This window comes from Acanthisitta chloris, unplaced genomic scaffold (assembly GCF_000695815.1).
Source record: "Acanthisitta chloris isolate BGI_N310 unplaced genomic scaffold, ASM69581v1 scaffold10283, whole genome shotgun sequence".
NCBI lineage: Eukaryota > Metazoa > Chordata > Aves > Passeriformes > Acanthisittidae > Acanthisitta > Acanthisitta chloris.
In genome coordinates, this window is record NW_008664291.1 from 11,053 (window position 1) to 33,969 (window position 22,917).

The 22,917-nt window shown below is 39.8% G+C and overlaps 1 protein-coding gene across 1 annotated transcript in view; it reads left to right on the forward strand.

The window, feature by feature from the left end:
- The window catches only part of KIFAP3 (kinesin-associated protein 3), a gene marked incomplete at its 5' end in the record, with an annotated part of 61,897 nt that overhangs the window by 6,717 nt on the left and 32,263 nt on the right, over positions 1 to 22,917 (forward strand). The window contains 8 exon segments of the mRNA XM_009071293.1: positions 1 to 131; positions 1,597 to 1,759; positions 15,462 to 15,562; positions 19,827 to 19,935; positions 21,130 to 21,242; positions 22,145 to 22,310; positions 22,521 to 22,658; positions 22,909 to 22,917. The exon segment at positions 1 to 131 is cut by the window's left edge and continues 18 nt beyond it; the exon segment at positions 22,909 to 22,917 is cut by the window's right edge and continues 78 nt beyond it. Of these exon segments, the coding sequence (XP_009069541.1) occupies positions 1 to 131; positions 1,597 to 1,759; positions 15,462 to 15,562; positions 19,827 to 19,935; positions 21,130 to 21,242; positions 22,145 to 22,310; positions 22,521 to 22,658; positions 22,909 to 22,917 (930 nt within the window).

Sequence of the window (22,917 nt, forward strand, 5' to 3'; positions counted from 1 at the left end):
TGAAGATGAGGAACAAGAACATTGTGCACATGTTGGTGAAGGCACTGGACCGTGACAATTTTGAGCTGCTGATCCTCGTTGTAACTTTCCTGAAGAAACTCAGCATTTTTATGGAGAACAAAAATGATATGGTAAGGCTCACAGATAGAGGTTCTGAAAACTTCATGTGGTTCAGGGAAGGTCCTCACCTTAAAATCTCTAGTCCAGCATCCAATCAACAGCACTGCAGACATGAGGTATCTCACTTACATAAGGGACTTTGTTAGGAAAATTTGAATTAACTCTCCAGGCCACTGATTTGCTGGCACAATTTCCACATTCTGTTTGACTTAGAAAAAAGACAAATGAAACTGTTGAATTTATTTTATTGCAGAGCGTTTTAACAGTTTTGGAATCATTTTGAAAAGGTTGCCATGCTTCAGGTTGGCTCTCTGAGCATTCCTCACTGATAATAAAGACTTTTTACTCCACAGTTATTTAAGAAAACTCCCAGTGAAGGAGAAGGTGTTCTGATATTTATATTGGACAAAACCACAAAACTGTCAAAGGCAAAATGAACCAAGATTAGTTGTGCAACACCCGATTCTGAGTAAACTGAATAATCCATGTGTATTTATAGCACATTCTTTCCCTTGGTATTCAAGTGCCATATGAAATGCAGAGCAGTGAGGTAGGAGTTGTTGCTATCTGATTGTTTTTGATCAAAGCTGTCCAGTCAGTTGTTTGGTTATTGCACTATGCTGTGTGGGGAGAGCTGTAGTTTCTTTTCTTAGTATTCGTTCCGTGTGTGTTTATAACTGGGAGACGAGTTACACACATGCACAACTCTGAAGAATGCAGAGTAATTTGATGTGCCTCCTTCTGGCCAAAGAAGGATCTGGGAAACAAACACTGAATACATTTAAATGATTATGTCAAATAAAAGCAGAGAAATGTTACTTAAAACATGATAAAAACTTTCTGAAGTCTTGCCAGTCAATGCTCAGATGTCTTTTCTGGCTGGTAAAGTGAACATGATCTCAGGAATTGATACCACTTCTCAGTTCCTGGATTCCACTTTTTAATTTGAAAGTGATACATGTTTCAAGATGACTTTCATGCCTTTATTAAGTTGACATACAGGATGGCATGCCTCTTCTGAGAGCACATGCAAACTTCTCTTCAGTTGAAATTCATAATGAAAGGTCTCAGATTCTTTTTGGTTGCCAATTTTCTGTCTTTCTTGGTTGGGTCTTTCCTTGACTCCAGTGTTGGTTGCTCCAGGGCTGCTCGTGTTTAAGTTAAAATGAGTCCCCCCACCAATCTAGTTTTGCAAGTGATGTCTTCACCACATTCTTGCAGTATTCCAACTGTGAGGAATATTTTCAAGACATCTAAACTGTTTGGTTCAAAAGCTTTTTTTAATCAGCGTTTCCCAGTAACCCAGTCATGAAGACATCAACCACAAAGGCTTCAGCAAAGCTGCTTCAGATGAAAATGCATTGACAGTCACTGTTATGGCTGCAAATTGGATGTGCAGAAACACCCTGAGAGGGCTTTTATGTTCAAGGCAAAGTAAGGTTGGATGGATTATGGTTTCTTTTTCTTGACATACAGGTTGAAATGGATATTGTTGAAAAACTTGTGAAAATGGTCCCTTGTGAACATGAAGACCTGCTGAATATCACTCTTCGACTCTTACTGAATCTCTCCTTTGACACAGGCCTGAGAAGTAAAATGGTACATGTTGGTTTGCTTCCCAAACTCACTGCACTTCTAGGTATGTGTTCCTTTGTTCTGACACAGACTTTCCATCGGGGACAGTGAAGCTGTTCGCATCATAATATGCCTAAAACTTGCTGTGTCACTTCTGTTTTGTCAAAGAACTTCCTCACTACTCCCAACTTTTTAGCATTCACATCATCTTGTCACATGCAGGTTTAGATGGAAGTTGAAAGTAAATGTGGTTTCCAGTAAATTTATTGCTAGGTTCTCTTAAACTGTTGAATGAGTCTTGTGGTGTTTAAAAATTACTTCAATAGCTACCTGAAAACCATAGAAGCTGACACATGGGTGATGTTTGCAATTTTGGGGGAGCACCTGGGAAAAACAGGCAGCACCTTCATGAAGCTTAGCTGATGGAGATACAAACTATATCTGTTCATAATGAAGCTCGATATACCTGCTGTCTCTTGTAACATAATTGCCCAGACAGATCAGAAATCTCCTAACTTTGTTAGCGTCAGCTCTAGGCAGTACTTATTTTTAGACTTCCAGCTTGATGGTCTGTAACTCTTGTTAAAATTGTGTGAGTATATCAGTTCCAAGTAAAACTGTAGGGGAAAGCCATGGAGACAGTAAGAAGTTTGGAAAAAACAGCGGATTGTCCAGTTGATCGTTGTTGTATGCTGGAGTTCTGATGAGGGTTTTTATTGTTCTCTGTGCATTTTTTGGCTGATACTATCTAGAGGCTGCTCTGGTATATATACTAAATGTTTAGCAGGATTTGGCCCTAAGAATTGCTGAGTGGGAGTAAAGGATCTTGACTTGTGAAGCCCTAAGTGTATGAAACACTCATGGCAACTAAAGCTTTGTGAAATATGTTGGGTTTGGGGTGTGCTAAATCCAGTGCAGCTGATGTATCCAGATATTGGTTGGAACAGGGGAATGCAACTTTGGGTAGTGGGCTTTCTCCCCTAGTTTTGTTTTGTCTCTTTGGATTGTTGGGCTCCTCAATTCTACCTTCAACATGGCCTAAGTGATGTTTAGTGCATACCACAAAAACTTATTTGGAAACCTTAATCCTGTTGGTGATTAATACAGCAGCTACCTGACATACCCTGAAATACCTCGCATCCTTTTATGCTTCCTGCCCCTGAACTATGTTTGCACTTGACTCAGGGCTGAGCTAGGAGGATGTAAATTGGCATTTGGAATCCTCAGGCAGTGTTACTTAGTAGTAAAGTGAACTGAGAAGTGGAAGCTGATGAGGAAATATATGTTCTCTTGTTTGAGAGAGGATGTGGCTAGGTAGTTTGATGTACCTTGGACTGTAAGCTTTTTGGAGCAGCAGCTTGTCCCTTTCTTTTGTTCATGCAGCAGCTGCTGCTGTGGTCTCAGGCTGGAGCTTCTGAGGGCATGTCACCCCAGGCAGTGGCACCACACAAATCACTGAAGTCTCTGCTCCCAGAAATTCCCCATGTAGTATTAGAGTCAGTCTGAACTCATCAGTTCAATATCTGCTTTCTAGTGTCTGATTCTCCTGTGGAGAGCAGAATTGCTTTTCAAATGCCATTCTCTTGGACTTGTTAGTAAGGATGTGTTGAAGGCTGTTTAGCTCAGAAGAACTGGCTGCTAAAATTGCTGTCTGTTCCTGAAGTGGCTGCTAGGGCAATCTACTGCAGGTCCTTTTAGTACTTCCAGAAGCTTCACTGTGTTTCTTTCCACATCTTGGAAGTGTTTAACCATTTTTTCTTTTTTTTTCACAGAGCCATGTACTGTTTGCTGTAGCTTCTCCCCATAGCACTGCTTGATACTTACTTTGTGATGTGCTAGTTAGAAAATCTAGGTAGAAATACTGTCTGCTGCTTGTTTTTTTGAGTCACTTCTGTGATTTGTGAGACTCTTCCTGATACAGTGATTCAAGCAGTTCTCAAATGCATCACTTTGTGTATCCTGTCTGAGGGAAGTCTGCAACCTTAATAATAGAACAGCCATGTGCCAGATGCCCCTTTTATACAGGTTCCTTAGGTATTAAGCACATCATTTCAGTCAGTACCCTTCAGCTTACATCTGCAGGTCGTCTCAAAGTGCTAACACACCACAACAGCTGTTGACAAGTCACTGTACAGCTCCTAATGCCAAGAGGTCAAGTTTGTTGACTCAGCCTACTGAAATTTAACATTTGTGCATGCTGTGTCTTTGAGTCTTTAGCCCTGAGTTCAAGATGAGTATGAATGAAATGTGGTAGGTGTTTAAGGGGAGAGTTGAGATTGCAGAGAATTAAAGGTCAGGATTTGTCAGGCAGTGGTTTAGGGCTGAGCACTGAGGTGCAACAATCTGCAGTTCTGGAGGATGTGCTGCTTTCCCAAGGGACAGTTAATGGCTTGGAAGCAGGAAGGCTCTAAACGTAGGTGGAAACGAAGGGGATGGACTGGCTTCAACTGAGCTATCAGCAGTGGTGTGGTTATATTGGAGAAGGACTGTTTTCTTTCTTTCCATTACACTGCAGTGTGTTGAGGCTGCTGTTGAAAGCATGGACATGAGAAATTCTGCTTAGTCTGGTTTCCATTTTAATTGGCTTTTTCTTTTTAATAGTGCCCGTCCCTGCTTCCCCATGCAGCTCTGCCAGCCAACACCACTTGCTAGTTTTAGCGGCTTCTCTTCACAAGTCTGAAGTATTGTATATGACAAGACTCCTCTTGCTCCCTCCAGGCACCCAAATTAATCAGCTACAGATGATCTTTGTTATGCTCTGAATCTCAAAGAACTGGGTGCAGCTGAGGGAAATGTGGCTTCAGACTTGAGATCAGAAGCTGGAGCAGAGCTGTGGAGGCCTATGAGGTATAGGCTGCTGTATTCAGGTTTTTGCATACATAAGCTGTTTGAGAGGTATGAAGAGATTTTGTTGATTTTGTGTGATTTCAGGTCTGTAAGAAAATCTTCTAAGTGTTGAACTACCAAGGTCTTGCAGAGAATGTTTTTTGTAGCAGTGGCTTTTACTTAGAAATTTACTTAGAAATTTGAAATTTACTTAGAAATTTACTTAGAAATTTACTTAGAAATTTACTTAGAAATTTACTTAGAAATTTACTTAGAAATGAAATTTAAAATTTACTTAGAAATTTACTTAGAAATTTACTTAGAAATTTACTTAGAAATTTACTTAGAAATTTACTTAGAAATTTACTTAGAAATTTACTTAGAAATTTACTTAGAAATTTACTTAGAAATTTACTTAGAAATTTACTTAGAAATTTACTTAGAAATTATGTTTACAGAGTCCTCTTTCCTTCCCATACATTCTCTGTGTGAATGCTTTATGTGCCATCATATGTGAAGTAGAGCTTTAGTGGATTAAGGTGAGAGTTCATGTAAATTCACCAAGTGGAGTAAACTAGATGTTTGCCTGAAATGTGGAAAACACAGATTCAGTTCCCACCAGTCATCACCTCAGCACAAGAGACCAAAGCAGCACTCTACAGACTGTTCTCTGGAGGTTTGTTTCACTCTTGAAGTACTCTTCATTTTGCTTTGCATGGCATAATTCAAGTGAAGTGGAGTGGAGGAGTGACTTGCTCCAAATATGGTAGAGTTTGGTGGTTAGTGTGTTTGCTTGCAGAAAATATTCTCACTTAAAGGAGGAAACAGTGCTGGACTTAAAAGGAGGATGTGAATCTGTTTTCTTAGCCCCTGGAAATGAAATACTCTTCCACTGTTGGACACAAGGGAAATGTTACCCTTTTTTAGAACTCTTCTCCTGGATGTGTGAATAGTTTCTAAAGTAAATGGCCTGGCAGCAAACAGCAGAAAACATTGTCTACAAGGAAGAATAAGAACCTCTCACTTCTTGTTTGGACTAAATCCTCTTTGTTTTTCAGTGAACTGGCCAAACCAAATACAAAATTTTCTCTTAAATATATGCACAGCTTGTGATTCACATTCTTCTAATGAGGGTGCTGTTTTGTGCTGTGTCTGAGTGGTTTCTCAGCCTTTGTGAAGGGAGACAAATAGTTCTCCATGAGCCCAGCAGGCAGTTTGTACAGCAGAGCCAGCTGAGTGCTGCAGTGTGTTAGGGCAGGCTGCAGACTCTTCCTGGTGTACCTCTGTTCAGAAGCAGCTCCTGGCAGCAGGTGTGTGTGATGGGCAGTACTGGGGTTTCTGTGTCCATCCATCAGTTGGTTATTCCTCACAAGTGGATATAAATGATAGGAAATGGTGCTAAAGCTGCTAAGAGTGGGAACTGTGTTACTGCTGGGAGTGAGTCTGGCTCCATGTAGGGAACAAACATTTTTATTGTGTGTGTGTGTGGACAGTTCTTAGGTGTACTGAATGCATATTGTCTTGAAATGCCACTTTAGTTTCATTCACTTCCCAGTGCAAGCCATGCTGAAAGAATGAAACTCATTAAGCTTGGAAGTCAGACTGAAGTGTCCCTTTCTGGTTGCTTGAAATTACTAGCTGCTCTGAAAAATCAAGGGCTAATGGGACACAGATACTGGTGAGCTGAAAAGTGGGTGGGTCACAAAGCAGTACCAGCTGCAAATCAGGCCTAAATGGGACATGGATTGCAGAAAGGATGTTCATCTGGCTGTGGAAGTGTCACACAGTGTCAACGTGGACATTCTCAAGAAGATTTTGGGTGGTGAGGAACATCGTGGGTGATGTTTTCCTGTACAGATTACTGTGACTGAAAGAAAATTAACTTTGTGGATTTGTATTCAGCCAAGTTAGATGAGTGTTGGTTGTACAACACTCAGAAATACTGTGTGATCAGTCCCAAGCAATGACAGTTTAGTTTTGCCACTCACAGTCTGTACCTAGCCTATATGCCTTGTTCATGTGAGCACCCTGGCCTGATGCTCTTGATTTCTTTGATGTTCCAAGCCTTAATATCAGCACACTGAGGAGCAGTAGTCACCTGACCTTACATAGAAATCTAAGGGTGTGCAATAGTTTGCAGATTCCAATGCAGGTCAAACTTCTCTGAGTTCTTTCCTTAAGCTGGAGATAACCAGAGCAGAGGGTAACTCTGACAGTCTGATTTAGTCCTCAGTGTCTTTACTAGGTTCATTGATAGAAACTTTTCTGGGAACTGCTGGAATTCCTCTGATATTTTTCCACCCTTTACAAGTTAGGTTTAATGAGCAATCAAGGAATTGCCCAGCAGTTGTATGTTGGGCTGCTTAACAGTCCAGTCTTGATAGGGTATGCAGCCAAGCTGGATTACATGTTGACTGCTGTTTAAAAAGCCAAGGAGTACTTTGCTCTCTAATTAACGGAGTGCTGTGAGTTTTTAATGTTCTATTCCTTTTATGAAAGTTTCTTTTAAGGAGGCTTAAAGTAGATGTGTTCTCTTTATGAGTTCACTTGGCCTTTTTGTAATGAACTTATTATGGAGCTTCACACATCTGTTGAAAAATGGAGCTTCTTATAGGCTACTGCAGTGCTTTTTCTGACTTTAATAGGCCTCGTTTATCCTATAAAGAAACATACATTTTCTTACCTGATCAAGTGAGCAAACAATAAGGGTCAGATGTGGCAAAGACCCTAACAAAAAGCACATGTCCAGCCATCAGGGTGAGGTAAAGTCATATCGGGATTGCTTGAAGTTATTAATGGCAGTAAAATTTATGCTTCCTCCTGTTTTCCCAATTAAATTGAGAACCCTTTTTTTTTCCTAAGGTGGCTCTGCAGCAGCTGGTTCCAATACTACTTGTGTGAATATTGCCTGGGGTGTCTCCATTCCTTTATGGTAGAGGCTGGCTGAAGCACATTAAGTAACAGTTCAACTACAGGGACCAGTCTGTTGGAAAGCAGTAATTATTGAGGGATTTATTTTAATGGTAGTTTTTTTATCATTTGTGGTGAGTATGGCCAAGGCTTAAAAAAGAAAAACCCTCAGCAACAAACAAACAAACAAAAAATCCACCAAAAGAAGCACCAAACAAAAACGTCTCTTAACATTCAACTTTTAAATCCTTACTAGAAGTGCAGATAGGCCTAGTGTGTGTGATTTGACTTAGAGTGTTGGGTGTGCAGTGTGTCTTAGAACCCAGCACATATTCAGGTACTTTTAACTGTGGATTAGACAGAAAACTTTTAAAAAAAATTGATTTCTGATGTTGAGCAGTACAGAACTCAAAGTAGAGACACATCAGTATTGCTAATACTGTGCTTGAAGCAGAAGTAGAATCACAACTCACTTTAAAGTAAAAGCCTTTACCATGTCCCTACTTTATGCTCCTGGAAAGTTGTAGATTATCAGGAAAGAAGAACTGGCATTCATAACATACTTTTATATAATCTTCCAAGTTTTTGAAATCTCTTTAAGTTTTTCTGACTCCTTTAACACTGTCCAGAGTTGGAAACTGTGTTTTTGTGCATTCTGTAGCTATTACAGGTGGAGCCTTGCTAATCTGAACACTCAGGCTCTGACTGCTCAGGTGAGTGAAAGCTCGTTAATGTGGTGTGCTGCTCACGAGGGCATGTGTGGCTTTAGCTGTGTTATTAGCTGTTGGCAACGAAGAGAATAACTTTGTAACTAAAACTAACCTTGTCTGTTGACTGAAAATGCCAGCAGCAAGGACAGGAGTGGAGAGATGGCAGCAATCTAAAAATGAGGGAGCTGAGTTGTTGGAAATTCACTAACCTGATGAATGGGAAGGATTCCCTGAGCCAATATTTCTCCTGTGGAGCTCAAGGATGTGACTGAGTAATTCAATGCTTTTAATTGTTTTTTTGCATTTTGGAAGAGCAAATTAATGCTTAACAGTAAAAAGTAAATCTAGTCTTCTGCATGAAGTGTTGACATCTGAAAGCTTTACAGAGCCTAACTTGGATGCCTAAAGCATGACAGAACAGAAACAGCTAGTTCTAGTTTATTGGAAAATCTCCATAAAGATAGGGTGGGGCACTTCTGCTAGTCTTCCTGATCTATGGCAGCATCTTCATAAAGTCTCTAGGAGGGCCAGGGTGGCAGAGGGAGGAGCAGCTTTTCCAGAGCCCTTGTGAAGGCTGCAGGCACAGGGATGGCCTCAAAGGATCACATGGAACAGTTCTGCAGATGTAGTAGTCCCACAGATCCTGAGGATTTTACAAGTTCAGACATAAGGGAGAAGGTTACAATGTCCTTTCCCTTCAGAAATGTGGAAACAACTCACAAGTTTTGTTCTTGCTTGAGTTTCTCAAATTATTGTCTCCAGTCCAGAAGACCAACTGCAGATTCCCCATGTCTGTAGCTGCTAAGGTGAGAAATCCTTTGCTGGTTGATAATATCTTCAGACCCTTTAAGGTGGTGCTTGCACAGGTACAGTATCTGTTGAGTAATATTGAGCTTAATCTTGTTATCTGGAAGACTCCAAAACCCAACCAATATTTAGTTCCACTTTTAGGGCTTAGTAGATTTCAACCTTGGCTTTGTACTTCAGCATCTTTGAAATAGGGGTAAAACCAGTTTCCATTCCAATGGAATCATCTGTTTCTCAAGGCCAAAGGCAACATCCTGCATGGGGTTTGTTCCTCTTGTGAGCAGGAGCATGTTGGAATACAGCTGCACAGTCCTTTCTGAACTGAGCTGGGCACCTGCAGAGCCAGAAGCATGGAAAAGCCTCCACCTATTTCCTTTCCCACTGAATTCCAAACAAGAAGATTACAAGGGTGTGTTTAAGTCAGAAAAGTCTGAATATTTTCTAGTAATTGTAATTGGAACAATTGATGAAGTTTTATGAAATATTGTACAGATATGGGGAAAATTATGCATGTCCTGTACATCTCCATTTAATCTGAGTAGCTTGGTGGAGACTTTGAGGGGAAGAGCTTTGCTTGGAATTTTTTCCACCTACTTTGAATCAAGCTAAGAAACTCTTCTGTTTCTTGTAAATGCCAGTAATTAATTGCTTTTTCCACCTCTTGCTTTCTTCCTTGGTCATAGCCTGACCCAAAACATAATTCTTTTCTGGAGGAAAGAGAAGTAGCTTTACCTTCTTCCTTCTAGGATAATCCTATTGCTTCCTGATTTCTCTCTAGTCTGAATTTCTAATTGATTTATAGCTGCCGTGTGCAGTATGTGGGATAGTGCAACTAACCAGCTTCCTATTCCTCTGTGAAGTTGTGAGTTCAAGTACAATTGGTTGGAGCACATCCTTAGGAACAAAAAAGGGATGTATTTTGCTGTAGGAAGATCAAGCCTCAAAACAGGACATGCTAATTTAGTAGTGTGTTGATTACCCAGTGGCTATGCTTTGTTGTCTTTTATGAGTAGCAATGCTGCAGGGAGGTGTTTGCTGTATGTTTTTCAGTCTGTCTTGTGTGGAGCTTCAGGCAAAGAATTGAAGCCTGAGGCTCCAGATGTGCAGCTTCAGTTTTGTCCAGTGCTGTAACATTAAATAACTCAACCTAAATTAGTCAGTTGTTAGTCCTTTGACTTAAGGTTCATCATTATAATTTTCTTGTTTCCTATAAAAAAAATTATATCCATGCTTAGGTGAGGTATGTACTTAGTTCACAGGTTGCCCAGGGACGTGGTGGCTGCCCCAACCATGGTGGTGGTCAAAGCCAGGTTGGATGAAGCCTTGAGCAAACTGGTCTGGTGGGATATGCCCATGCCCATGGCAGGAGGGTTTGGGATTAGATGATCTGTAAGGTCCATTCCAACCCCTAAAATTCTATGATTCATTCTTTGGGTGAAGAGAAAAAAACCAAACCCAACCACGGCAATATTGAGGTTTTAAGTTAGTCTTATGGTATGAAGCCAGTTTCAAATAACATAAAGGTGGCACAAGCGGGCTCATTAGTATGTAATTAATATCATAATGCATTATTTACAATGTCTCGTTTCCTTGAGTATGAGCCGAGTTGAAAATTCCTTCAGGTTCTCTTGATAAAATAAACTGATATATCCAATACGATTTATATTTACATATGTAATCAAACCAGTATGTGCCTAAAGAACACATGGACTAACTTAGCCCAACTGTCGTGAGGAATGAGATGGGATGGAGGTAAGCAGAGATACCTTTCTATCACTTTTTTCCTGAGCTCACTGCTGATTACGATACACATGAATAAACTCTTGATTAAGCTGTTTTCTGACAGCGGTGAGGGATATAGAGATCTGATACTCAGTTTGTGACATTCTTATCCACCTACATTTTTTACTTGCCTAATTCTGCAGCAGATTTGACTTCAGGGTATCAGAGTTTGAAACTGAAATGAAGACTCAACCTGCCATTTTAATAAGTATTTACCTTCATTTGTGTTCTGGTTTTGATGTAGTGTTGTTAATGTTTTGCACGTGAGTGGGATAGGGCATGTTTCCTATCCAGTGTGGAGCCATTGGTGATTCCATTAGAAGTGATGGAGACTTGATTTCCTGATGATTCCTGGCATTTGAATACTTTAGTTGTAGTTTATATTCTCATGTTTGCCTTAGCATTTGAAGGCTGAATGTTGCTGCTGCAGCTCAGACTGGTATTGCAGTTTCACAGCTTTAGGGTTTCTCTTCTGTTGTCATGGAGCTAATGGGGGTTTTCTTATTTTAAGCTCACAAATCACGCAAATGTAGGACCCAATCTTGTGATCAAGGAATCATATTTTTCCTTTAGCTTCTGCTGCTAGTACCATTTAGATCTTTAACCTTAGCAAGAACTGAATGTGGAATTCAGGCACTGGTCCCCAGGAGTAGCACATGGCTTCTTATTAATGTTCAAAGGCTAAAACTCTGAAGGCATTTTGAACTCAGAACCCATCATGTATTTATTTCCCTCTCTAATTTGCAGAAAACTAGTTGTGAAAACAGCCCGAGGGACCTGATATTTTTCCATCCCAGCTGCTCCAGCTGAACTACAGCTGCAAAAAAAAAATCTAAGTATTGTTTCTATAAACTGTTGAGTGTATTTTATAACACAATAATTCCCACAAAATCAGTAACTGCAGTTAATGACTGGTTTGTTAAGGCATTAACTGCACTCAGCTGGGAATGACCAATTTCTCTGGAATGGCTGTATAAGAACTAAGGCTAATTCAGTAACACTTTCAAATAATTATTTGGTTAATTAATGGTAAATTCTTGTGGAAATCCTATCAAAGTGCTTGTGACCCCCACATTTAATATCCAATGAGTTCATTATGATTCATGTTTTATTGCCATAAATACCAGAAGAATCCATAATGACTAGGCCATTATTTTCCAGGGCTGCCCTTACTGCCTTAGGCCATTTGGCTATTCCACCTTCAGTTGTAAAAAGCTTGATGCTCACAACTACCAGCATTTGTAGGCCACAACTTTCTGGCACCCCACCAAAACTTTGGTGATTTTTATGAACACATTTGGCAGAGATCTGCTTTTTCTTTTCTTTCTCTTGCTTTTGCTTGTTAAGGGAATAATTGATGCCTACTGTACCAAGCCATAAGGAAGTCTTCTTTGCAGTGTGTACTTTCTCATGTGTGACCTTCACTAGTGGTCAAAAATAGCAGAGAAGGTATCACTTCCATGCTTTGGAAAGCTGTTCTCTCCAGCCAGGTACTGGGCAGGGTTTGCAATTTTTACAGCCAAATCTCTATTCAATGCTTGACTTGGGGCTTTGTTCATTAGCATTCGGATAAGTATGAAATAATTAAGCCAAAGTAAGTTTGGTACTGGCATATTCTTGTAATAGTCAGTAGGTACCAGTTTATATTTTGGGGAGTGAAATGCCTGTGTGAAAGGATGACAGTTGGCTTGGAGGATTTTGCAGAGTCTGTTGCTTCTTACCCTTTTGTATAACCTTCAGCCTGCCAAGTGATGCTTAGTGTTTCAAATGCTTTAGCAGTTGATCTGTTCCCTTCCTAATCTTTAACAAACTGGTTGTGCAGAGTCCCCAGTCAGCTATACAAGAGGCTGTGTGCGTCCTCACTGTGTGTGAGATTAACAGTTGTGTTAAGTCATGCTGGCTGTGCTCAGGAACAACCACCTCTTCATTTTCCTGGAGTGTTCAACCCTTTGGATCATGAGTTGCTGTTGTTCTGCACGAGAACTGGAAAAAGTCAGGAGGTTCTGCTTTTCCTCCATCAAAGTCCTTCCGCAGGGAAAGTAGAACTGTGAAACTTCCAGACATCAGCCTGAAATTCCTTCCTTTTTGGGAACTTAAAATGAAATGAAACTTAAAATGCACACACCATTAAATACTTAGAAGCTGGTTAAGTTGCACTGTTTTCTTTTAGGCTTAATTCTGTAGTTTATTTTCCTCATTAAGTTAATAGAATTCAGGGGGTTTTTCCTGTTTACTCGTAGTTGAAAAATACTTCCTTGCTGAGCCTGTGCAATAAGTGTCTGTGACTTAAATGCTTTAAACCTTTCTCTGTTCCCAGTATGGACAGTAGGACAGGGGAGTTCAGGGAAAATGGCTAAGATAACTGCATAGCAAGAAGGAATTTAAATTCAGCTCATCTTTTTTGAAACTATAATGATCTTTGCCTTTTGTGTCATGAAATCTGCTTTATAGAATGTATTTGGAGAGAATTATTTAAGTACCAGTCATTAAAACCCAACTCTTTAAGAGTTTGTTCAGATAAAATAAATTTATTTGAATCCCAGATATTCTTCACACTATAGGTTGAGTCTCTGTGTATTTTGGATTATTTTTGGTACTTTAGAAACCAAGGCAGTGCTTTAATTCTGCACAGATACCCAGGGTGTTGTTCAAGCATCAGAAAGGTTGTTGTGACAGTCTTGACCTTGGAAAAAAGGGGAGAGAAAGCAATGCAGAGAATTTCCTCTAAAAAAACCAGAAGGCCTTTACTGCTCTAGCAGGCTGTTAGATCTGAAAATAAGCCACTGATATTGCCAGAAACCAGAAAGCTGCTATTGCCACCAGTGGTAAAATGTGCCTTAGCTATTGCTTTATCCTAGCACAAATGGAACTTGCAGAAATAAGCAGAAAAAACCCCAAACCATGAAGGACATCATCAGATAAAACTTAGCATCCTTCTTGTTGATGGTTTGCCAGTTCATATGTGCTGAAGGTTTGGTCCAACTTCACTTTGTTGTTCTTGTTGTTGTTCTGGGGACCTTTTCTCCTTTTACACTGGCTTACCTTTCACTGCCCATGGTGTTTCCTGCATTATCCAGCTAAGTGTAATTGTAATTTGAGTCTTGATGTTTAAGTCTTTACTAGAGGCATGGAGTGAAGTGTTAAGAGCAGTGTAAACAGATTTATTTTTCTTCACTAAACCCATGAAATTTGAAGGAATCATTTACTCTGTAAACTTACATATTTACATAGGAGAAGCTTTTAGCTCTAAGTGTGGGAAGTTTTTTGCTGTAATTGTTTTCACAATGTTACTACAGGTGAATAGGTAGGGAAGGTGAGCAGTCACAAGAGAAAGAAAACAAACACTTTGTTTTGTTTGCTTAAAACAGACAGTGTATACTTTAGCTACTGTTGTACTGTCTGTGCTTTAATGTTCAGAATAACCAGAATAGCTTTCAGATTTGGGTGTTATCCTTTCTTCAGCTGCTAAATGTATGGAAGATTGTGATACCAGGTGTGTTTTTTCAAGCAGGTAAGAATCCAGATAGATCTGAAAGGTCAGTTATTGACTTTAGGTTTGGCATGGGAAAGAATACTTCAGTGTTGTATGGCAACTGCCAGAAGCATTTTGTGGGTCTCCTTTGATAATTCAGTTTTGAGAAAAGGCACAAATGTTCATTCTCAGGATAAAGGCATCACATCCTTGCTGCTTAAAGGAAATTCCAGCTCCCAGTGATGTATGCAGAAGAAAAACTTAACTGTGTTAGTTGCTGTTTGAGGTCTTGATGCTTTGCCAAAGTGTTAAACAGATACTTTCTAACTTAGCTTGAATAGAAGTGGGAGGTAGGATATTGCTGATCACTTGGGTAAGAACTTTGAGTTGGTGACTTTATTGCATCCTGGTCTAAGTCATGTAAACATTCAGATTAATGTTTTATCCCATATATAGCCAGTATCCTGCTAAGGTAGGGCTGGAGGAGAACTCCAGAGAATGCTCAGTCCAGATTCCAGCAGTGAGTCAGAATCAAAGTCACCTGTGTTGTTCTTAAACATTTGTATGTTTGTGTTAGATGATTTTATAGAACCTTTCAGTTAAATACTTCACAGCCTACTCACATTAACTGCTCCATTTTTTCTTGAGAGTATTTTTCTCTGCTTAGTTTGTGAAAATAGACTAATGTCATTTTTGAAAGGCACCCACGGGAGATAATATCATTGTTTAGGAAAACAAAACAATCAGTATGTGACTTACTTGAGAGGCAGTGGATTCCTTCCACAGCACTTTTTAGTGGTGGTTCTTATTTTTCTCTCTGGCATTGGTACATTGTTTATCATTCACTTTGAGACAAGCTTGTTATTTCCATAGTAATATCCACTGCTAAATTGGCATTACATAGGGTATTTCATTTCCTAGCTGGGAACTGAGGAAGGCTTTTTCTGAGTGACTTATCATTGTTAAGTGTTCCTTTCACAAAATATATTCCTTGCAAAGTGGAGTTAGTGAAGTGTTTTGAGGTGCTGGGCAGAGGAGGGAGTAGTTACCATGGCCCTTGTTCCCTCTCTGCACAAATAGGTGGTTGATTTGGACAGGCAAGACCCTTACTGAAGAGCCTTTCACTAATGTGGCATTTCTGATTTAAATTTTCCCTCTATTACCTAGATTTTTTCTGCTTTTCATTTCTCCCTTTTCAGTGTTTAACAACATCTTAAAATACTTCTCTTAATCCAGATTATTTTTTTTTCTTCTTCTAGGAAATGAAAACAACAAAAAAGTAGCGATATGTATCCTGTACCACATAAGCATGGACGATTGCTTTAAGTCGATGTTTGCATACACAGACTGTATCCCGCAGGTATGTGCTTTTTTGATGGGATGAGATCCAGCTCTCCCTGTGCTCATGGCAGAGCTCGCACTGACACCCGCAGGTGACAGCGGGAACAGCCACACTGCTGCTGCTCGGCAGGGAAACACCGACTCACCAGGCAGTGACTGTTCTCGCTGTCCCTTCATAGTCCCCTGACTAAAGAGAGGTGACAAATTCTCTGTCAGTGCTGCTAACACACGAACTGGTGAAATTACAGGTGACCTGATGGATTTCTTCTGAAGATCGGGAATGCTTGAAAGAGATTAAAGCTTGTGCACAGCAGGTCCTTAGGGAACCTTGTGGAAAGTATTTCCTTTCCAGTTTTAGGAGGCATTCTTTGCTGATCCCATTGGGTATCAAAATTTCAACGTCTCCAGGATTACAGGATATGAGCTGGACACCAGCCAAGCAGGGTTATGTTGCTACATGACAATTCCTTTTCCAACTGCAGGCATGTACAACAGTGCAGACTTGACTGTGGATGGCTCTTCACTGATTTTTTTAGGCTACATTTTGTAGCATAACTCATTGATTCAAGCCCAGACACAGGTTTTGGTGTTTGTGTGGGTGTTTGGGGTTTTTTTGTATGTGTGCCTGTGTTTCATTGTTTCTCGTTGGCATTTTTGGGAGGTTTGTTTTTCTAAGCATCAAATCCTCTCTTACTGATCTTTTTCTCAGCCCTGATGAGGCTGCAGTTGGTAGCCTGCATTACTTAAGTGTAAAAGCTCTCTGGGAGCTTTTTCAGAGTTGCACCGTGGTATCTTCTTTCCTGCCAAATGTGTTTTTAACATCAAATACATCCAAAATGGCAAGTTGTTATGGAAAGTTTTCGGACTGTTTGTGGTCATTATCTCATGACAAAAATGGGGAAGTTTTTCCAAATACACAAGGATTTTGGATAATAGAGAGGACTGGTGGGAATAACTAGTGTGTGTTACAAAGTGATCTTGTAAACATCCTGCCGACTGCCTTTTCCACCACAAGAAGAAACTCTATGTTAAGGTGTTTGCATGCTGTAAGGGACCTGCTTTGTTCTGAGCACTTACCAGCCAAACTCAGATTCCTGCACTGTGTTCCAGGACTTGCTTGTGTTGTGCTTTTAGGGAATCTTGGTATGACTCTTAGGTCCCTAGTGCTTGCAGAGCTGTATTCAAAGACTCATGGAGCAAGAAACAAACCTGCTGCCTTCACTGGACTTTGGCTAAAACTCCAAAATTGGAAGAATACCTGTGGCTGCTGATGCTTCAACAGATCACATCTGCCAACTGTTCAAAAAGAAGCTGGACAACCAGGGCTTGCATTTTATTAATGAATGTTCAAGATTGAGATGGTTATTAAGGAAGACAGAGGTAGCAGAAAGCATGGGAAAGTGGATAAGGCATCAGGAAAAGAAAATTACCTTTTGAAAGGACTCCCTGCTCATAGAATCATCCAGGTTGGAAGAGACTTTTCCAACCATTAATCTATCTGTACTATCCAATTCTACCCTGGAAAGCCCAAATCTCTCTTCAGTAGTAGCATGTGCCCCTCCATGGGTTTTCTTTTTTGAGGAGATGTGTTCATCTAAAGGGGCAAATACTCAGTAATGAATGTTTAGGTGTTGTAGAAAGTGCCTGGAAAAATCTGTGCCCTGTTGGAATTTGGAATGTGTGAAGTGCTAGCCGAGGGCTCGCGCGTGCTGTCCCAGGCAAACATCCTTGTGGATTGCAGGAATTAGTGGGTGCTATTCTAGTAACAGTTAAAAGGGAGTATTAACAGTTCATTCTTGTTTAGACCTCAGCAATGCGTGTTTTGTTTAAATAGGTGCAAATGCCATCCAGATGCTTATAAAAGCCTTTATTGGCAATAACGTGGCCAATCCGAGGGCATGGCCAGGCAGTGATGTCATGGGGATATTTAATCTCTCACCGCAGAGCGGTGTGCAGGGTTCTCCACATGTTTTCCACCACGGTTGTCCTGTTTGGCCCCTCTTTGATCTCTAAGCTTCTTTTCAGCTTAATGCTGGTAAACGTCCTCTCTTGACAGCACCCTTTGCTCCTGTCCACCATTATCTGCTGAAGTTCAGAAACCAGAGCATCACTTCAAACAGCAGAGTTGGGGAGTAGCCGGTCAGGAGAGATTCCTGAGGCATGCAGTTCTGGCATAATCATTCAAAGATGTTGGAGCTGGGCTTGGGGAGGGGGTTGGACAGAGGTGTATGTGAACAGAGAGCTGTGGGGGTTGGCCTCTGGTCACTGGTAAATAAGTGAAGGCAGGTGCCAGAGAGTCTAGACACAGTGATTTCAGTCCTGGTCTGTGGTATCTGATACTCAATATGGGACTTGTCTGATTGAACACTACTGCCTCTTCATTGCACATGCTGCAGTCTTTTTACTGCCTTCCTGTTAAATCAGTAAAAGATGACAATGGACATAGTAAAAGCAGAACAAATTTAATTTTAATATTTCCTATTTGGCAGCAATTACTCTTCCTTTTGAAGTGGCACAAGAAGCAATCAAATTAAATGAAGACATAATGGGAAACATGGAACTCGTACGAAACTATTATTTTAAAATTTGAGCAGCTTTAATTGAAACTGGATATATTTTTTCTTTTTATAGAGAAGTAGTTCAGTAATTAACAGTGTAATCCCATCTTGTTAAACATCTAATTTCCACAGATTTTGTATTGTGTAAGTAATGAGAATGTTTCCCTTCAAATTATTTGAAGGGGTTTAAAAATCTGTTTCTGAAGGTTTTGTAATAGAAGAGTTGCAGGGGGTGATTTCTGAATGCTCATGTTCTGCTCGTTAAGTAGCAACTTTCTTCTCTGTTAATTCACTCAGATGTGACTCTCAGTCTTACAGATTTAATAAACTAGGGATTTTATAAGTTCTTAAAACAACCTAGAGAAATCTGATTCTACCTTTTTTAAGAAAGGGAGGAAGAAATCAATGATGCTTTTAAATCAGCACATGAAAGTCCCAGAAATAAAGAGATCAATAGCTGTGTTGTAACAGTTTTTGATTTTGTTTGGGTCCATTTGGAATGACAACCTTCTGTCTGATAACAGATAAACACTTTGGAGTGAAATTCTGGCAATGCTGTTGTTTCTTTCCCACCCCTTCTCTAAATGGGTGGTTCACACACTTTCTCTAGTTTTTAATGCATTACAAACTTGTCTTTCCACCAGGGGGCAAGCACACAAATATTTCATGATTAGTTAATCATTAAATTTAGTGATTAGCTGTTGCTTTCTCTTCCCCTCCCTCCTGACAGAAACTAAGCTACATTTTTTTGTATCTTATGTCCACTTAGGTTCAGTTCTTTCTTCTTCCAGTAATCTCAGTCTTGCCATCACACTGCTTTGATTATAATTGAAGCATGTCTTAGGAACTGAGCAGGTTTTAGGAGCAAACAAGGCAATGTCCTGCAGCCCTGTAGCCATGAGCTTGTCTGCCAGGATTGGAAAGGGAGAAAAAAGAAATGGATGTATTTGAGTCATATTCATATACTCAAAATGCCATTTCAAAAATGCTCCTTTTGAACCAAATGAGCCTGGATAGGCAGGCTGTGATGTCATGGACAGTACAGGGGCCAGGTGTATCAAATGATGGCAATCCATAGGTTATTAGCCTAAGGAATCATTTGGGAATGCACTGACATTTGCTAAACAGTTGGAACAGGATTACAGGCGATTGTCTCCTTATGTTAATGTCACCAAAAGAACAGGAGAACTACTGACAAGTCTTTGGTGTATGCAGTGTTCAGCTCCAGCAATGGAAGCTGCACATTGCAGGTACAGCCAATTCACCTATCAATGTAGTAACCTCTCAGCAAAACAGTAGTGGAATTATCCTACAGTTCAGTATCTGTTTGGAGTCATAATTTTATTAAACAGCCAGGTATTAACCTGACTTTCTGTGGAACTAAGTCATGGGGTTTTTCCTACATAAAGACTACCTAAGCTTTCAAAATAAATTTAGCCATTCACAACTCTTAAAAACCAGTAAAAATAAAAATTTCAGTGGTAGCCGTAAAATGTAACTAAGCCAAGTTAATTTAGGGTGATGAGTGACTGCCATTTTTAGCACTTTATGAGCATTGTTAGCCCTGAATAATGGAACTATACATCTTGTGCCCTTGACCCTTGTAACTTTACTGTTCCTGTAGAAATGCTGAATGTTAATTTAAAAAGTAGCTGATACCATAACATTGCTCTTCTAATACTTTGGGAAGAGGAATGACTTAGGTGTGCTTGTGTTTCTTGGCAGTTAATGAAAATGCTTTTTGAGTGTCCTGATGAGCGAGTTGACCTGGAACTTATTTCTTTCTGCATTAACCTTGCTGCTAACAAAAGAAATGTGCAGCTTATCTGTGAAGGTAAGTGGACTGAGGATTTAGTGAGGCTTTGAGAGGCAACACTTAATATGTACTGGCATGGATAAATTATGTATATTGGAGTTAGTTATAGGTGTCCATACGTATTTTTAAGAAACAAAATGCTTCTGTTTGGGTGATGATTACAGGCAAATGGCTCTGTCCTTCTCAGATTTGGTCTTGGTGGCAGGAGGGGCAGTAAGTACCCAGAGGTGCCCTCATCTCATACATCCACGTAGTTCTGTACAACAAACTGATGACATCTCTGTGGGAAACAATGGCTGTGTGGAGACATCAGGATTTTGTTCTTCCTGATGCCTAAAATCCATCTTCAGCTAATCAATATCCAATTAATCACACAGTGTTGTTATTTTGTTATGATTAACCTACTTTTGGGTTCTGATGTTTTGACACATGGTCTAGATATGTTCTGCATTTTGTTCAGTAGCTCTGGATTGTATTTAAGGTTTAATTGTTTTCATGCTAGCAGTTTGAAGTGGAACAGTGTTACTCAGCTCTAACTTTCACTTGTGCTCAAAATTTTCCCTAGGAAAATTCCCCTTTATAATTCTGTGCATATCTCTATAGAAGGGGGAGCAGAGTGATCCAATTTTGTATTGAAGTTACAAATGGAACTCAAGCTAGTAGCATTTTTTAGGTAGGCAAAGTGATCTTTTGGAAACATAATGGTAACACTGGAACTTGCCCTATTGCAGTCAAGTACTTCAGGTCTGTGTGTGTCTGTTATGTATATTCCCATGTAATATTAAAACCATAACAGTGTATTTATTCCATAGAGTGGGAAGAGAAGTCTCTGTGGTAGGACCAACAGCTGTGCTGCATCTTCATTAACTTTATTTGGTGCTAGGATAATGGTTTGGATCTAGAACTTTCTTGGCCTGAAAAAATAACTAAGCACACCTGAAGCATTTACATATTCATCTGACTTTGTCCCACCAGTACATCTGGTCATAGTAGTCAAATGACTAGAGAAGCTGTAAAATTTATGCAGAGCAGTTTTTTCAGTTTAAACTTGGAAGAAATAGTTCCTATCTAGTTTCTTCACTTTTTCCTTTTAATCTGTTGGGGGTTAAAGCTGGTTGGTGTGGGTGTGTGTGCATGTTGATCTTTGATCAGCTGGTACTTTCCTTAATTTTTTTTCATTTGGAGGATTTCCAAGTGTTTGGTTCTTTTCAGGAAATGGTTTGAAAATGCTAATGAAGAGAGCTTTGAGATTTAAGGACCCGTTGTTAATGAAGATGATCAGAAATATTTCACAACATGATGGGCCAACAAAAAGCCAATTTATGGTAAGTATTATCTGTTGCCTAATGTGACCTCTGATTCTTCCTGCTGGAAGAGATTGGCATTGGAGAGCTGCTGGGGTTTGTCTTTGTGGGGTGTCCAGTTTAAGTTTTCTTATCTGTTGTGGGTTGATTTAGGTTTTGTTTTATAAAGCTATCTCAGTTCATAGATTAGGGGTTGGATCCCCCACTATGGGGAGAACAGATCCTATAAACCCCAACCATTAAGTTTCAAACCAAACACACAAAACCAAGCAAACAAGCAAAAACCCCCAACTGCTGAGGTGAACATGATAGCAATTAAGTTATCCTAAATTTCTGCTATTAGATCTAGAGAGCAAAATCAAGTGCTTTGTTTTTTTCACTGTGCCAAGTGTTTTGTATATGTGGCTATTTTTAAATTTTAAGTACTGAAGTAGTAACCATGTAAAGTTGCCCTTTCAAAAGAAAGGAGGAAAGCACAACATCCTAATTGTAGAGATGGTAAACATACTGTTAAAATGAGAGTTGAATTGTCTTAAAGCAGTATGGAATTAGTAAGTAGAATCCATGATTCCCCTCTCGGTGTTCTCAGAAAATCATGCAGTTGTTTCTTAGAACAGGAAAAGAACTCCATTACTGCCAGAAATGCAGCTTGGTGTTTACTATCTTCTTTCCCCTGTTTTCAAACAGCTTTTTCAAACTGTGTGGAATAAATGATTACATCTCTTGAAAGTGAAAAGATGGAAAGAATGAATGCTGAAATGTTTTCTTGGATTAGTCAACTGAAATTGAAACTGCCTTATTAGTCTTCAGGAGCAAAGTCTCTGTAGCCTTCTCTTGAGAACTAGCTTTGATTTGTCAGAGTTGTGAGCTATTCAGAACCTCAGATTATTCATCTGCAGTGTATGTTGCTGTGTTTTCTTTAGGATTATGTTGGTGATTTAGCAGCTCAAGTATCGAATGATGAAGAAGAGGAATTTGTGATTGAATGTTTGGGAACTCTTGCAAATTTGACCTTACCAGATCTGGACTGGGAACTTGTGCTGAAAGAGTACAAACTGGTTCCCTATCTCAAGGACAAACTGAAACCAGGTCTGTGCAGAGTTTGGTTAGTCTTTCAAAGCAGAGTCTCTCAAAGAATATTGAGAGTGCTCAGAGTAGAGTCTGTTTACCTTTATAATTTGTGATTGTTTGGGGAAACATAACATTGAAGAACAGAATCAGATCTACTCATAAATTTACAACTGCCACAGGATTGAGAATTCCTGAGAGAGGTAATGCTTCTGTCTTCTGACTTAGCAGGTTCTGCAGAGGATGACCTAGTTTTGGAAGTGGTGATAATGATTGGGACAGTTTCCATGGATGACTCTTGTGCTGCTATGCTGGCAAAATCTGGAATCATCCCTGCACTCATTGAGCTTCTAAATGGTACATTGCCATGTTGGACTTCTCTTCTCTGCAAAGCAAGAACTGTAGTTGGGGTAGCTGTGCTGTAACTGTGTCATTCATGTCCTCCTGCAAAGCAGGATGAGGTGTTTGTACATGAGATGAGGAGCAATTACTCCATTATGGATAGATTCTGGTTACTGGTCTAATAGATTTGATTTTTCTCACACCTCCACAACTCTGAGCATCAATAGCTTCTATTTGTGAGATTTGAAATTGTGGTTTGTTTACTTTCTCCTTGCAGATCAGCAGG